At 47.7% G+C, this 13,855-nt stretch overlaps 1 protein-coding gene across 8 annotated transcripts in view; it reads right to left on the bottom strand.

Moving 5' to 3' along the window:
* ST3GAL3 (ST3 beta-galactoside alpha-2,3-sialyltransferase 3) overlaps positions 1 to 13,855 on the bottom strand; it is a 224,543-nt gene that overhangs the window by 21,608 nt on the left and 189,080 nt on the right. For all 8 annotated transcript variants that reach the window (XM_015091928.3, XM_027968878.2, XM_042247079.2 and 5 more), the window contains 4 exons: positions 5,194 to 5,288; positions 1,613 to 1,676; positions 643 to 738; positions 155 to 341 (listed from right to left, as the gene is read on the bottom strand). In XM_015091928.3, the coding sequence (XP_014947414.1) occupies positions 155 to 341; positions 643 to 738; positions 1,613 to 1,676; positions 5,194 to 5,288 (442 nt within the window). The remainder of the gene's footprint in view (positions 1 to 154; positions 342 to 642; positions 739 to 1,612; positions 1,677 to 5,193; positions 5,289 to 13,855) is intronic.

Genomic DNA, 13,855 nt, shown 5'->3' with positions numbered 1-13,855 from the left:
CTCCCGGCCTCTCTGCCCGTTGACTGCATCTGGTCCTTACCGCTTCTCTTGAAAGGTTCCTATTGTTCTTTGCCCGGGTCAGGGGAAGGGGCTGATGTGGAAGCTGGGCAGAGCCAGAGCAAGAAGGGGAGGAGCCGGGGCGCAGGGAGCTCACCACTCTCTCCTTGTAGACGATGTATTTCAACCACTTGAAGTCCTGCCACTTGAAGCCCGCGAGGACAAAGAGGGAATCGCGTTCGTACTGCTCGGGCCGCTGCATGGCGCCCTCGGGGTAGGTGATGCGCAGTGTGGTTTTGCTGCCCACGTCCTTCTCAAAGCCTTTCACTGGCGCTGAGTTCAGTCTACAGAGAGCAGGCCCGCTCAGACAGAGCCTGTCCTGGGCTCACTGCGTGCGCTCTGCAGGCCTGTGTTTGGGGAGACACCATGACCCCAGAAGACCCCAGGGGCAGAGGATGGGAAGCCCAGGCCACGTGGAGCCTCCTAGCTTTCTGCCCCAAAGCCCTCCAACCTGGGTTCTCCTTGAGGCTTCTACTGACCTCCAGTCCAATGGCCCAAATGGACAGACAGTCTTTAATGGGCTCAGGGATCAGGGGGTTGGGCCAGGACACGAAGGTACCTGAGGCACTGCTTTGAGGAGCTCACCTGACCACAATGTCATAGTCATCAATTCGTGACCCCAGAGACTTGTTGGCCAGGACACCTCCGTTGCCCACGATGATGCAGCGACGGCAGCTGAGGCTGAGGGGACAGAGGTGGAGACCTCTGGAGACCTGGCCATCAGGTCTCCTCTCCCCCTGCTGCTTTGGCCCCTGAGCCCATGCCCTTGGCTAGACACAGGCTGGGATGGACAAGGAAGACCAGTGAGCCTCTAGCAGCATTTCTGAGAGGCTGGAACCACATTGCGGAGAGCTGGGCGACTGGGGCTCTCAGATCCCTGACTCTTCTCCAGGGAAACATGGGCGTGAAAGGTGCTTGGGCACTGACTCTGGGGTGGTGAGGGGGAGGCTCTGGTAAGATGGCATTCTGGGTTAAAGACTCCCCAAGGGTTAGTGGGTTTGGGGGCAGCTTTCCAGGGAGAGGAAAAAGTGGGCTGAGCCTGAGGGCTATGCTAGGGAAACAAGGACAGAGGAATGAGCCTGGGGGCGCCAGGACTTAAGGCGGAACTCCTTTCTAACTCAGAAGACCCCATGCATCCAACAGCCACCTGAGAGCCCTACTTATGTTGCTTCTCCCACCTCTGACCCTGGGGCTTCATCCATCCAGGGTCTACTGGCTTCTGAGCTGTCACTACCTCCTGGATTTAAACCCTCTCAGGCGCCCCACCACCCAGGCCCCCAGTCCCAGTGCTGAGTTGATCCCAACCCAGTACATTCTGTTCTGTCTCTCAGACCTCTGCTGCCTGAGGACTGACATGTCTTGCCAAGTGCTTATAGCTCAACGGGGTGGCTAGCTCAGTGCAATGGCCCTGCTTACCTGCTTATCTGCCCCAGTGTATGTGTGGATGTGTGGTTGTGCTGCAGAATCTGCCCAGGACAAGGGAAAGGCCAGCTGGGCCTCGGTTCCTCTGCACGTGCCAGGCAGCTGAGGGGCAGGAAGCTGGGGAATGGCTTACCTGTCCAAGGCGGGGGTCAGGCGGTACTCTTTGGTGACGGACAAGATGGCTTTGATCAGATTGTCTGTGGAAGGGGAGGGAGGTAACTGTTAGAGGTCACATAAGGGTTCCCAGAAGACGTTTGCTGATGAGCTGAAGGTACATGGTCCTGGGGCTAAGATCAGGGAAGGAGCTCTGCATACAAGGCTGGGCCACTGGCCTACCTTTCTCCTTGAGAAAGGAGATGCAGGCGGGAGAATAGGCCTGGGCACACGCCTCTGTCTGAAGCCTGACAGCACCCGCACACAGCTCCTTCCTCAGGCTTCCCTGGCCCTTCCTTAGCAGTCTCAGCTGGCTTTTGGAAACTCTGCAGTCAGGCCCCAGGGACATGTACCCTCAGGTGTGGGCCTTGCCTGGGAGCTGGGGCATCAGTCTCCCCAGGAATAGGAGTGCCAGTTAAAGAGAGAGACCACACGATGACTCTGTGTCCCCACCAAGCAGACACCAGGAAGCAAAGGAGGGGACACCACTGGTAAAGAGCTCAAGTAGTCCCAGCCAGGTCCCCAGCTCAGGCCACTTGGCCTCACTTTCTGAGGCCACCTTCCCCTCACTTCCTCCAACACTGCCGATCCCTAATCCTGTTCTTGCCAGGCTGTCTCTACCACCTTACATCTTCAAGCCCCGTGACCTGGCACCTGCCCACCTGCTCTCCACTCAGGCTACCCGTAGCAAGGGCTCTGTGACATCTCTGCTCTCAGATCATATGACCATATTCAGGCCTCATTCTTCTTGGCCTCTCTCTGGCTCTGGCAATGACTGCTCTTTCAAACTTTGGTATAACAAGAGCATTATAGTATAACAGATGATGCTATCAGCCTTGGACTCAAATCCTGGCTCTGTTGCTTATGAATTCTGTGACCTTAGGTAAATCACTTAGCTGTCTTTGGGCTCTATTTCCTCATCTTTCAAATGAAGATGGGAATTCCTGCGGTGCAGAATTGTTAGGAAGATAAAAAGATAATATACATAAAGACCTGAAGATAAGTAAGCTGGTACAACCACAGTGGGAAACATCTTCATATCAAATGAAGACGTAGCTGTGCACAGACAAACACCTTGCAACTCTACTCCTAGGTGGACAGCATCAGAAAGGTCACACACTTGTTTAAGGAAACATGTACAAGAACATTCATTGCAGAACTGTTTGTAATAGCAAAATGTTGGAGGCAACCTAAAAGTTCACCAAAGGAAAATAGATTAAATGTGGTATATGGAATACTCTACAGTAGTTACAAAATCAATGACCTAGAGTAACCTGTACCAATACAGATAAATCTGAAGAGTATAAGCAAAAAAAATCAGTTTGAAAGACACATACACATATGCAATACTGTTGATAAAGTTCAAAAACATGCAAAAACCATGCCATATTTTTAATGGATATATAAACAGGCTGTACAAATACATAAACAGGCATGGAGCCATAACACCAAAATCAGGATACTGGTCTCCTGGGGAGGGTGGGGGACGGAGTAGGAAAGGCTACATGGAACTTGAACTGTATCTCATGTGTTATTTCTGAACTGAGTAGAGAGTATATGGACGCTCATTTTATCAGTCTTTATGCTTCCTTATAACCCTGAAATACTTCATGTAAAGAAAGGATGCCTCCAAAATTAAACACAACAATCTTTTAATTTTTTTTCCTTTTTTATTTTATTTATTTTTTTTTAGTTTTTATTTTTTAAATTTTAAAATCTTTAATTCTTATTTTTTTTCCTTTTTTAAAAAAAATTTTATCTATTTTTAATTGGAGGATAATTGCTTCACAATATTGTGCTGGTTTCTGCCATACGCCGCCATGAATCAGCCAGAGGCATACGTATGTCCATTTCCTGTCGAACCTCCCTCCTACCTCCCACTTCATCCCACCCTTCTAGGTTGTCACAGAGCGTCAGACTGAGCTCCCTGCTGACATATAGCGAATTCCCACTGACTGTCTATTTTACATATGGTAATGCATATGTTTCCACACTACTGTCTCAATTTGTCTAACCTTATAATTTTTTTTAAAAGATGGAGTGGAAAATACTGTCAGATGCAGCCAAGAGGTCAAGTGAAGGACTGAAAAGTATCCTTGGGCTCTCACAGGGGGTACTGGGAAGTTTCACTGAAGTGGTGGTGGGAGGGAGACATTCTTCAGGGGTGAATGGTGAGGAAGAGGAGACAATTGGCACGGGCAATCTTTCCAGGAGTCAAATGAGAGAGGGTCAGGGTGACATTCCTTTAAGGAATGTTCTATACCAGTGACTTCAGACACACTTTACAGTGGGCTTTGGGGAAGGTCACAGACCCCTCCTTTTCCTACCTGTAAGGAAAAGCATACTGCTGCTAACTGACCAAGGCCAAGGCTATGGCCTGGGTTTTTGTTTTCTAGGAGGGGAAGCTTAGCAGAATGGTCATAGACTATGGGGTACTTTTCTTGCTGGATGATGGGCTCTGTATTGGCCTTCCCTGCCCTTCATTGCTTAGTAGGATCAGAATCTCGAGTGAGGGTGTATGAGAAAAGTTAGGCTGCTTGGCTCCCTGCACCCATGAAAAAAAGGAGTTCATGGGGTTCAACCCAACCTTGGAGGTTTTGAAGGTCAAGGCTCCAGCTCAAGACTATCCTTTTGCTGGCCACTGTCTTCTTTTCAGGAAGGGGTGGGCTGGCTGAGTAGAGAGTTTGGGCATTCTGGAGTCTGCTAGCTAAATGATATCACCCTTTAACACTCATCTCATTTAATTCTGACCACAACCTACTATGGTGGTCTTATTCTCTCCATGTCACTGATGAAAAAACTAAAGCAAAAACATGTGGGCAACTTGTCCATGGTCACAGCTAGTAGAGAGGTAGAACTGGGATCTGATCCTTCTATGTATGATGTAAAGCCAAAAATCTACCATGCCCTGAAACAGGGAATCTGTCACAGAAACAGAACTGTTAAACCCTCAGTGACGCAGAAGTCTTTTGGCAGGAGCTGCATGGTGAGGTCCCTGAGGCAACGGAAGGGGACAGTTCTGAGAGTATCGGACGGAAAGGTTAGCCTTGGACAGGATAAGGATGGACTGGAGGGGAGGCTACATAAGGTGAAGAACATCAGGAGGGGTTGACGGAGGGGTCTGGGGGCAGTCATGGGGCACGGCCTCTATTTCCCCTGGGATGTCCCCCCTCATACCTAGTCCTCTTGTGCGGATGTCTCAGGCACCCCTTTTGGGTGGTCTCACAGCACTGTGTTCTCTCATCAGAGGCCTTACTGTCCTGCCCCCCAAGTACCAGTGTCTGTGTCATACTGGAGCTTTGTGAGGGGAAGGACCACATCTGTCTACTCCACTACTGTGTACCTAGTCCCAGCAAAGTGGAAAGCTCTGAGCAAACATTCCACTAAAGAAGCAGGAAACAAGCAAGGACAGGAAAAAGAGAGGGGAGGTAGGGCATTGATTTTTTTTAGGGGGGGTCCCCAGCAGGGAGACTGCTGAGGGTACAGCCCTGCCCTGAGGCCCAGGAAGGTAACCTGGGAGATAAGATGTTAATATAGAGTGGGGCAGGGTCCCCAACATACCTTGACCTTTGATCCCAAAAGGCGGCACAAATTCCCGGATCCTAGCCCACTTGCGGAAGGAGTCATCCAGGAACATGGGTGCTGGCTTCGAGAACCTGGAATACAACAGGGCTGTTGAGGGTCCCAGAGTGCATGAGGCTGCAGTGCTGGCTGGCATCCGTCTCGACTGTGGATTTGCTGGAAGCCAGCCTCTACGTTCCAGCACTCCCTGGTGACCCCATTGGGTAGTTTCTACTCATTGGGTAGTTTCTACGTGGGGTCTGATAGGCCTTGTTCAGTGGAGCCTGGGTTTGGAGGAGCGGGCCTGGCCAGGCCATATGTGGCCAGCCGCCAGAGTGGAGAGACAGGATGCACTCAGCAGGAATCAACATCCCCAAGCTGGATGCTCTCTAGCAGGTTATCCACGCCTGCATCCATCCCACAAGCCCGGCTGTCCTTGCTGTTCCTGCAAGCTGGGAACTCAGAGATGAGATGCTGTCCAGTGAACAGAAAAACCCCCTCGAATACAGCCAGTGCAAAGAGACAGAATTTGGGAGAGAATTCTGGGAGGTGGACCACCCAGGGTGAGGAGGAAGGAGACTCCACGGTGAGAGGGCAAAGCAGGAGCTGGAGGTTTGACAGAAGGGAGGAATTGCAGTATCCTGCAGCCGAGAGGCAGGCAGGGCTGAGGGGAAGCTTCAGAGGAGCAGACGCCTGAGCACTCTGCTGGCAGAGAGGACAAAGGGAACGCTAAGCTCCCGGAAGGTGGGGGAGGGACATGGAGCTTACAGGGAGGACAAATTTTGGTCTGGAGGAAAGATGGGAGGGAAAAGGGGAAGAAAGGGAAGCATGAAGTGATGTTGAGCTTGGGAGAGAATCTGGGGAACTCCTTGGGAAGCCAGGGAGTGGGCAGGGTAGGGGGAAGGCTGGGAGGTAGGGAAGGCTGCATTAGAGGCGTGCAGAAGGAAGTGAGAAAGTGCAGAGAACAAGAGGAACCAGGCTTTTCAGAGATGCTTGGACAACACAACCCCACTAGAACCTAGCACCCTGGTTTTGAGACCTTGAAAAGGCAGCCCTGGAGATGGCCAGCACCGGGTCACTTCCTAGGGGTGGACCTCTGCTCAGGGCCTTCCTGGCTGAGAATGAAGGTGTACAGGCCTAAGCCTTGGTGGCTGTCTCTGTTTGTAACAGCCTGAGTCACCCTACTGAAAAACAAGATTGGAGGAAGGGGCTCTCCTGGCCCAGAAGTTAGAACTCACCCCTCCCAGCAAACTCTAACCTCAGCATCCATTTCTCATTCCCATCATCACTAACATCGTTACAATCACCAGGCCCAGGGGGAATCATAGCAGTAATCGCTTGGAGGTCTAAGGTTATTGGAGATTTTGAAGCAAACTTGAAAGAGGCAGAAAAGTTTCACTGCTGCTCCCTCCCCGTCCTTTGCTGCCAGGAAGAAGCTGTCAACACTGACAGCGCAGGAGGGCCATTCTTGCACACTGCCTTTCTTCACAGCTCACTCCCCTTCTGAGTGCAAGAGTCAGTCATGTTTCTCATACCTGGTACACACAGTCTAAGTGAATCAATACATTTGATGTTTTACCAGAGGCCGCGAGGATCCTGGCCAGAGTCCACAAGGTCCCTGGATAAGCCTGGGGCAAGCACCTCTGTGTCAGGCTTGAGCTCATAAAAGTTTTGCTGTTTCTCAGTCAGGCATGGACAGGATTTTATCTGCTTCCTAGGATATTGGATGTTATATGCTAGCAAATTCTCCTAAGATCTAGCCGAATGATCTCAATACATTATTTTCTTTGTCTTCTCCCTTCCCCCCATCTTTCCAGCGGATTAGGAAGTTCATTATGTTCAGTTCAGTTCAGTCGCTCAGTTGTGTCTGACTCTTTGCGACCCCATGAATCGCAGCACGCCAGGCCTCCCTGTCCATCACCAACTCCCGGAGTTCACTCAGATTCACGTCCATCAAGTCAGTGATGCCATCCAGCCATCTCATCCTCTGTCGTCCCCTTCTCCTCCTGCCCCCAACCCCTCCCAGCATCAAAGTCTTTTCCAATGAGTCAACTCTTCGCATGAGGTGGCCAAAGTACTGGAGTTTCAGCTTCAGCATCAGTCCTTCCAAAGAAATCCCAGGGCTGATCTCCTTCAGAATGGACTGGTTGGATCTCCTTGCAGTCCAAGGGACTCTCAAGAGTCTTCTCCAACACCACACTTCAAAACCATCAGTTCTTCGGTGCTCAGCTTTCTTCACAGTCCAGCTCTCACATCCATACATGACCACTGGAAAAACCATAGCCTTGACTAGACGGACCTTTGTTGGCAAAGTAATGTCTCTGCTTTTGAATATGCTATCTAGGTTGGTCATAACTTTCCTTCCAAGGAGTAAGGGTCTTTTAATTTCATGGCTGCAGTCACCGACTGCAGTGATTTTGGAGCTCCCAAAATAGTCTGACACTGTTTCCACTGTTTCCCATCTATTTCCCATGAAGTGATGGGACCAGATGCCATGATCTTCATTTTCTGAGTGTTGAGCTTAAAGCCAACTTTTTCACTCTCCTCTTTCACTTTCATCAAGAGGCTTTTGAGTTCCTCTTCACTTTCTGCCATAAGGGTGGTGTCATCTGCATATCTGAGGTTATTGTTATTTCTCCCGGCAATCTTGATTTCAGCTTATGCTTCTTCCAGCCCAGCGTTTCTCATGATGTATTCTGCATAGAAGTTAAATAAGCAGGGTGACAATATACAGCCTTGACGGATTCCTTTTCCTATTTGGAACCAGTCTGTTGTTCCATGTCCAGTTCTAACTGTTGCTTCCTGACCCGCATACAGGTTTCTCAAGAGGCAGGTCAGGTGGTCTGGTATTCCCATCTCTTTCAGAATTGTCCACAGTTTATTGTGATCCACACAGTCAAAGGCTTTGGCATAGTCAATAAAGCAGAAATAGATGTTTTTCTGGAACTCTCTTGCTTTTCCCATGATCCAACGGATGTTAGCAGTTTGATCTCTGGTTCCTCTGCCTTTTCTAAAACCAGCTTGAACATCTGGAAGTTCACGGTTCACATATTGTTGAAGCCTGGCTTGGAGAATTTTGAGCATTACTTTAGTAGTATGTGAGATGAGTGCAATTGTGTTCATTATGTTAATTGTTACTAAAAAAAAAACCCTGTATTTTTGGTGTTGCTTGTAATATGTCTTAATTTTGGGGAAAAGATACAAATAGGCATGCATACACACACACACACACGTAAAAATACTCATAATCCTACAACCCAGAGACAATTAACCTTGGGTATATTTCTGTATTGATTTTCCTTTTCCCATATTATTTTTTTGATTGTTCTGTAGACTACTTTTTCTCACCTTATAATATTATGAAACTATTGGTCTGTAAATAGAACAAAAACCATTCTGCTGGTAACCTGAATAAAAAATGATCCCCCTAATAGAATGTACAGGGATACACAAATGAAAAGATATGTTGAAACCATTAGATTTTATATCTCTTTTCTCTTAAGCTGATTTCCTTGTTTGTAGTAATATTAACATAATTATGTTAATATCTATACATATAGATACATACATAAAATGCAGAGGGCAGATTCAGGATAATACCACCAGTATTATTACTAACACTATCATTACTAAAAGTGATTTAAAGTTTCTTTATATTTCTCTTTCCTTAGGGTATATCCTACTAGAGAAGTACAGATAAATTATTTTGCTTTTGCAAAATTATTTTGAAATAATCCTGCTGAGTTCACTTCATCAACAATACATAGTTAGGTTCATATGTTTCTTTTTGTGTCTTAGAATTTGCTTATCCCTCATTTTAGTTTTGTTTTATGATGACATAAAACTATAGAATTCCAGAATTAAATTCACCAAGCAAGATATATTCAGAGAAATCAAACTTTTATTTGTGTCTGACTCCTGTTACTTTATTCCCATTTAGTATTCATTTTTATTAGTTTTTTATTTTTCCTCCATTTTTTTGAGATAAGCAAATACATATGTGTGTGTATTCCTATGCCCTTCTATATTCAGTAAACTAACATATACACTGTTTTACTTTTTTATTTTTTTCACTGATGTTCAATATACTCTGGTGATCAATGCACAGCAGCAGATAGAGTTATATACTTGATGCTACCTCATTGTGGTCATGTATATATATATTATTCAGTCGGCTCCCTGGGTTGTTTCTCATCTTTCTTAGAGTAGATACCACTAACAGTCCTAACAGTGAACAACCATGCATCCATCTTATTTGCCAGTGTATCTTTGGAATAGATTCCTAGAGTTGGATTTGCTGGATCAAAGGGAAAATGCATATATACAGTTTTGATCCATAGCCAAATTCCCCTTCACCAGGACGTATGACAGTATCATTTCCCCCACAGCCTCCCCAAACAGAGTATACTGTTGAACATTTCAATTTTGCCAGTCTGACAAATAGTATCTCAGTGTGGTTTTAATTTGTATTCCTTTTACTATGCTTTGAATTAAACATCGTCATATATGGAAGGGCCATTTGCGGTTCCTTTTCTGTGAATTTTGTTCGTATCTCTAGCCCATTTTCCCAAAAGGTTACTGGTCTTTTTCTTCTATTTGTCCCAGCTTTATTAAGATATAATTGACTATAAATGATATATAACACTGTGTAAGTTTAAGATGTACAATATCGATTTCATACACATACATGGCAATATGATGACCACCACAGCATTAGCTAATACTCTTCTCTCTCTCTCTTTTGAAGCTCTTGATATATTATATATATAAACCATTTGAGATGCAGTTGCAAATAAATTTGAGTTTATTTATTTATTCACTTGGCTTGTGGTGTTTTCTTGCTTTCCCCCTCCTTTTTATAATAGATTCTTTTTAATGAAGTCAATTTATTAATCTTTTCCCTTATTACTTCTGGGTTTTGAGTTTTAGTTTAAAAGGCTTTCTCCATTCCCAGGTTATATTTCCCTTTTTATTAGAATTCCATTGATCTCATCAGTCTCTCTTGCCAGGATGCTGTACCCTCTTGTTCCATTGTCTTTTGTCTCATCCATAAGGCAAAATCCAATCAAAGATTAATCAAATCTGACACTCTTACACTTTATAAACTCAAAGTGCTGCTAGAACACACACACACACACACACACAGACTGGTTCCCCTACAAATTCATGGACTGGAGCCTAGCTGAGCCCTCACACTTGCTCAGTGGCTATTGCGAATCTTCTTCACTCTCCATGAACTCTATGGTTTTTCAGCCTTATCTAAGCAGACATCTCTTCTTTTCTCTCACTTCACAGACAACATCAAGCTTATCAGACAGGAACTCCTTGCATTTCTTACTTTCTTACCTTACTTCAGATCCATTAAAGCTGGTCTCTCCATCACGCCATGCAGCCCACTCCTGTCTGTTTCCCGCTAGGCATACAGTAAGCTCGGGTCTCTCCTATGTGAAAACTAACTCTAATGGCAGAAAGCGAAGGGAGCTAAAGAGCCTCTTGATGAGGGTGAAGGAGGAGAGGGAAAAGCTGGCTTAAAACTCAACATTCAAAAAACTAAGATCATGGCAGCTGGTCCCATCACTTCATGGCAAATGAGCGGGTAGAGGGGACTAGAAGCAATGACCTATCTTCTCTTGGGCTCCAAAATCACTGCAGATGGTGACTGTAGCCACGAGATTAGAAGTTCTTGCTTCCTCAAAGGAAGGCTATGAAAAACCTAGTGTATTAAAAAGCAAAGACATCACTTTGCTGACAAAGGTCTGTATAGTCAAAGCGATGGTCTTTCCAGTAGTCATGTACAGATGTGAGAGTTGGACTATAAAGAAAGCTGAACACTGAAGAATTGTTGCTTTCATATTGTGGTGCTACAGGAGACTCTTGAGAGTCCCTTAGATAGCAAGGAGATCAAACCAGTCAATCCTAAGGGAACTCCACCCTGAATATTCACTGGAAGGACTGATGCTGAAGCTGAAGTTCCAGTACTTTGGGGGGCCTGGCATGCTGCAGTCCAAGAGGATCACAAAGAGTCAGACATGACTTAGTGACTGAACAATGACAACAAACTAACTAACTCAAACTCTCCTGACCATGTTCTCAGGCTACCAATCTCTCTCCATCCTCTCCTGGAAAAACTTCGAGAAAGAGAGGTGGATACTCTGTCTCAGCTTCCTCATCTCCTATTCACTCCTTGATCTACAGCTATCTGGATTTTACTCCTCTGAGACTAGTTATGTTCTATCAACCTTGTGCTCTTTGTAGTTCCCTGAACATGCTGGTCTTCATGGATTTACACATGCAGTCTCTGCTTGAAATGTAGCCCCCTCACCATTCTCTGTATTACCCCATCCCCTTCCCTCTCTATTTGCCTGGAAAGTCCCTTCTCAGTCTTAAGGTTCGAGGCTGCTTTCCCTGCACAGCCTCCCTCACTCCCCCAGGCAGACCTGTACTCTTCCACTAGGATTTCCAGTGCGCTTTGTTCAGCCCCCAGGAGGTGGCTCAGTGCCTGCGGAGGCCTTGGAAACTGAGCCTGGGGCCATACACAACAGGAAATGGGGTGGGGTGATGGTAAAGGTGGTGTGTGTGTGTGTGTGTGTGTGTGTGTGTGTGTGTTAATTGTGCAGGCGGTCTGGGGTAAAGGTGGTGTGTGTGTGTGTGTGTGTGTGTGTGTGTGAATTGTGCAGGCGGTCTGGGCAGAGCCCCATGCTACACCTGGAGAATTCCGGGGCTTCTGTCCAGAGACCAGTGCCAGTCTGGGGGCCCAGCCAGGGTGGAGGTGGCCCGTGAGGTGCAGAATAACTGGCCAGACTAGCAGGGTTGTGGGACGCCTGACCTGCTTGCCCTGGCCTAGCGGGTAGTGGGGCAGGGCGGGGCAGGCCCCAGCAGACAGGCCCCAGCCCGCCAGCTCTGCCAGCTCTGCTGAGAACCCCAGCATGCGAAGCAGCCTTGAGATCAGGTTTCAGGAGGGTGTGTGTGAGTGCGTGAGAAGGAACAGGGGAATGAGGAGGCGGAAGCTGCACTGGGATCTGTGCGCCTTTTCTTCTTGGACAGTAGAGCATAGTAGAGTGGAGACTCGGGACTCTGGGAGGGCACATGCTAAGGGTGGATCTGACCCCCCTGTGCCTCTCATAGCGAGGCTGGAACCCCAGGACCCATGTGACTGCCCTGCCCACCTACCTATAAACTGAGAGAGGACGATGAACTCGGCACATTGGTCACTCAGCCAGCCAGGATGGGCAACCCAGGAGCCCCCTACCCCCAACACACACAAAGGACTCTCCCAGCTCATTGATGCCCAGCAGTCTGGCAGAGGTGCAGTATAGAAAGTGAATGTCCCCAATCCTGGTTCACCCACCTAAACCATTTCCTAAGGCCTGGAACATCAAGCCTGTGCCCAGAGACCAGCAGAGAAGTTAACTGGGTCTCACTAACAAGGAGGGGAGTGGTTCTTTATGGGCACCAGCAGACCCAGAGCAGGGTCTTCCTCCTAGTTCCTACCAACCCAGCAGAGAAAGCTGCCTCCAGATGTGAGCTTGCTGGATTAAGGCAACACACAGCTTCGGCCCTCCATCTGTGCCTATGGGGTTGGGTGACCAGCCTTCTGGCCATTTCTCACAGTAAGGATGAAAAGCCCAAGCAGCCTGGGAGACAAAAGGAAGGCAGAGCCCAGGAGTGGGTCCTGACACCAGGGGCCACAGCACAGCAGTCTGCCAGACTCAGCCATAGGCCAAAAGAGTGAGATGGTCATCCAACGAGGTAAAAGCTAAACCCTAGAGATCCTCCTTTCTAGAACCTGCTCTGGGGAGCGAAGGGGTGGGCAGAGCAGGGGGACACACATTCTCTAGAATCTACCTGATCTCATTTGGGATCTCGCTGTGGCAGCCCCACCATAAATGGCCCTGCACTGTCAGACTCTGGTATATGTCCAAGCAAGCCAGATGAGCGCTTTGCCAATGATTTGTCCAGCTTCCATTCTGCTGTCACTCTTCCTACTAACCTACCTGAATGGGTCCTGCAGAAGAGTAGGAGTTAGAGGAGAAAGGGTCATGAATCTGCAAGACAGGTGGATATATGTCCTGAGAGAAGAGGCAGGGAAGACAAACAGCAGGTACCAACCAACCAAACACGAGCACGAAGCGGCAGCCTGCAACCCTACGCAGGATGAGCTGGAGCTGCAGCAGGCAGCCCCATCCAACAACTGCTTGCCTGCTTGGTGCCAAGTCCTGTGCTGAGCGCTGGCTGGGGACCTAAGGTAAACTAGCTTTGGTCCTTCCCCTCAGGAGCTATTGGCAGACACAGGCAAACAAATAACCATAAGAAAATGAGTCTGCACATTCTGTGTTTTGGAATGGGGAAGGGTGGGGTTTCCCTGGTGGCTCAGATGGTAAAGAATCCACCTGCAGTGCAAAGAGACTTGGGTTCCATCCCTGGTTCAGGAAAATCCCCTGGAGAAGGGAATGACTACCCACTCCATTATTCTTGCCTAAAAAATTCCATGGACAGAGCAGCCTATAGTACATGGGGTCACAAAAAAGTCAGACATGAGTGAGTTACTGAGCAACAACAACAACATGAAGGTCTCAGACCAACGTGGGGTTTAGAAACATCTTGAAGGAGATGCTGAGCCTTGAAAGACAAGTATATTTGAGCTCGTAGAGCATGGTGGGAA

This window comes from Ovis aries, chromosome 1, assembly GCF_016772045.2.
Source record: "Ovis aries strain OAR_USU_Benz2616 breed Rambouillet chromosome 1, ARS-UI_Ramb_v3.0, whole genome shotgun sequence".
In the NCBI taxonomy this organism is placed as follows: domain Eukaryota; kingdom Metazoa; phylum Chordata; class Mammalia; order Artiodactyla; family Bovidae; genus Ovis; species Ovis aries.
The sequence above is the reverse complement of the archived record's forward strand: the minus strand, read 5'-3'. Positions and strand labels throughout refer to the sequence as shown.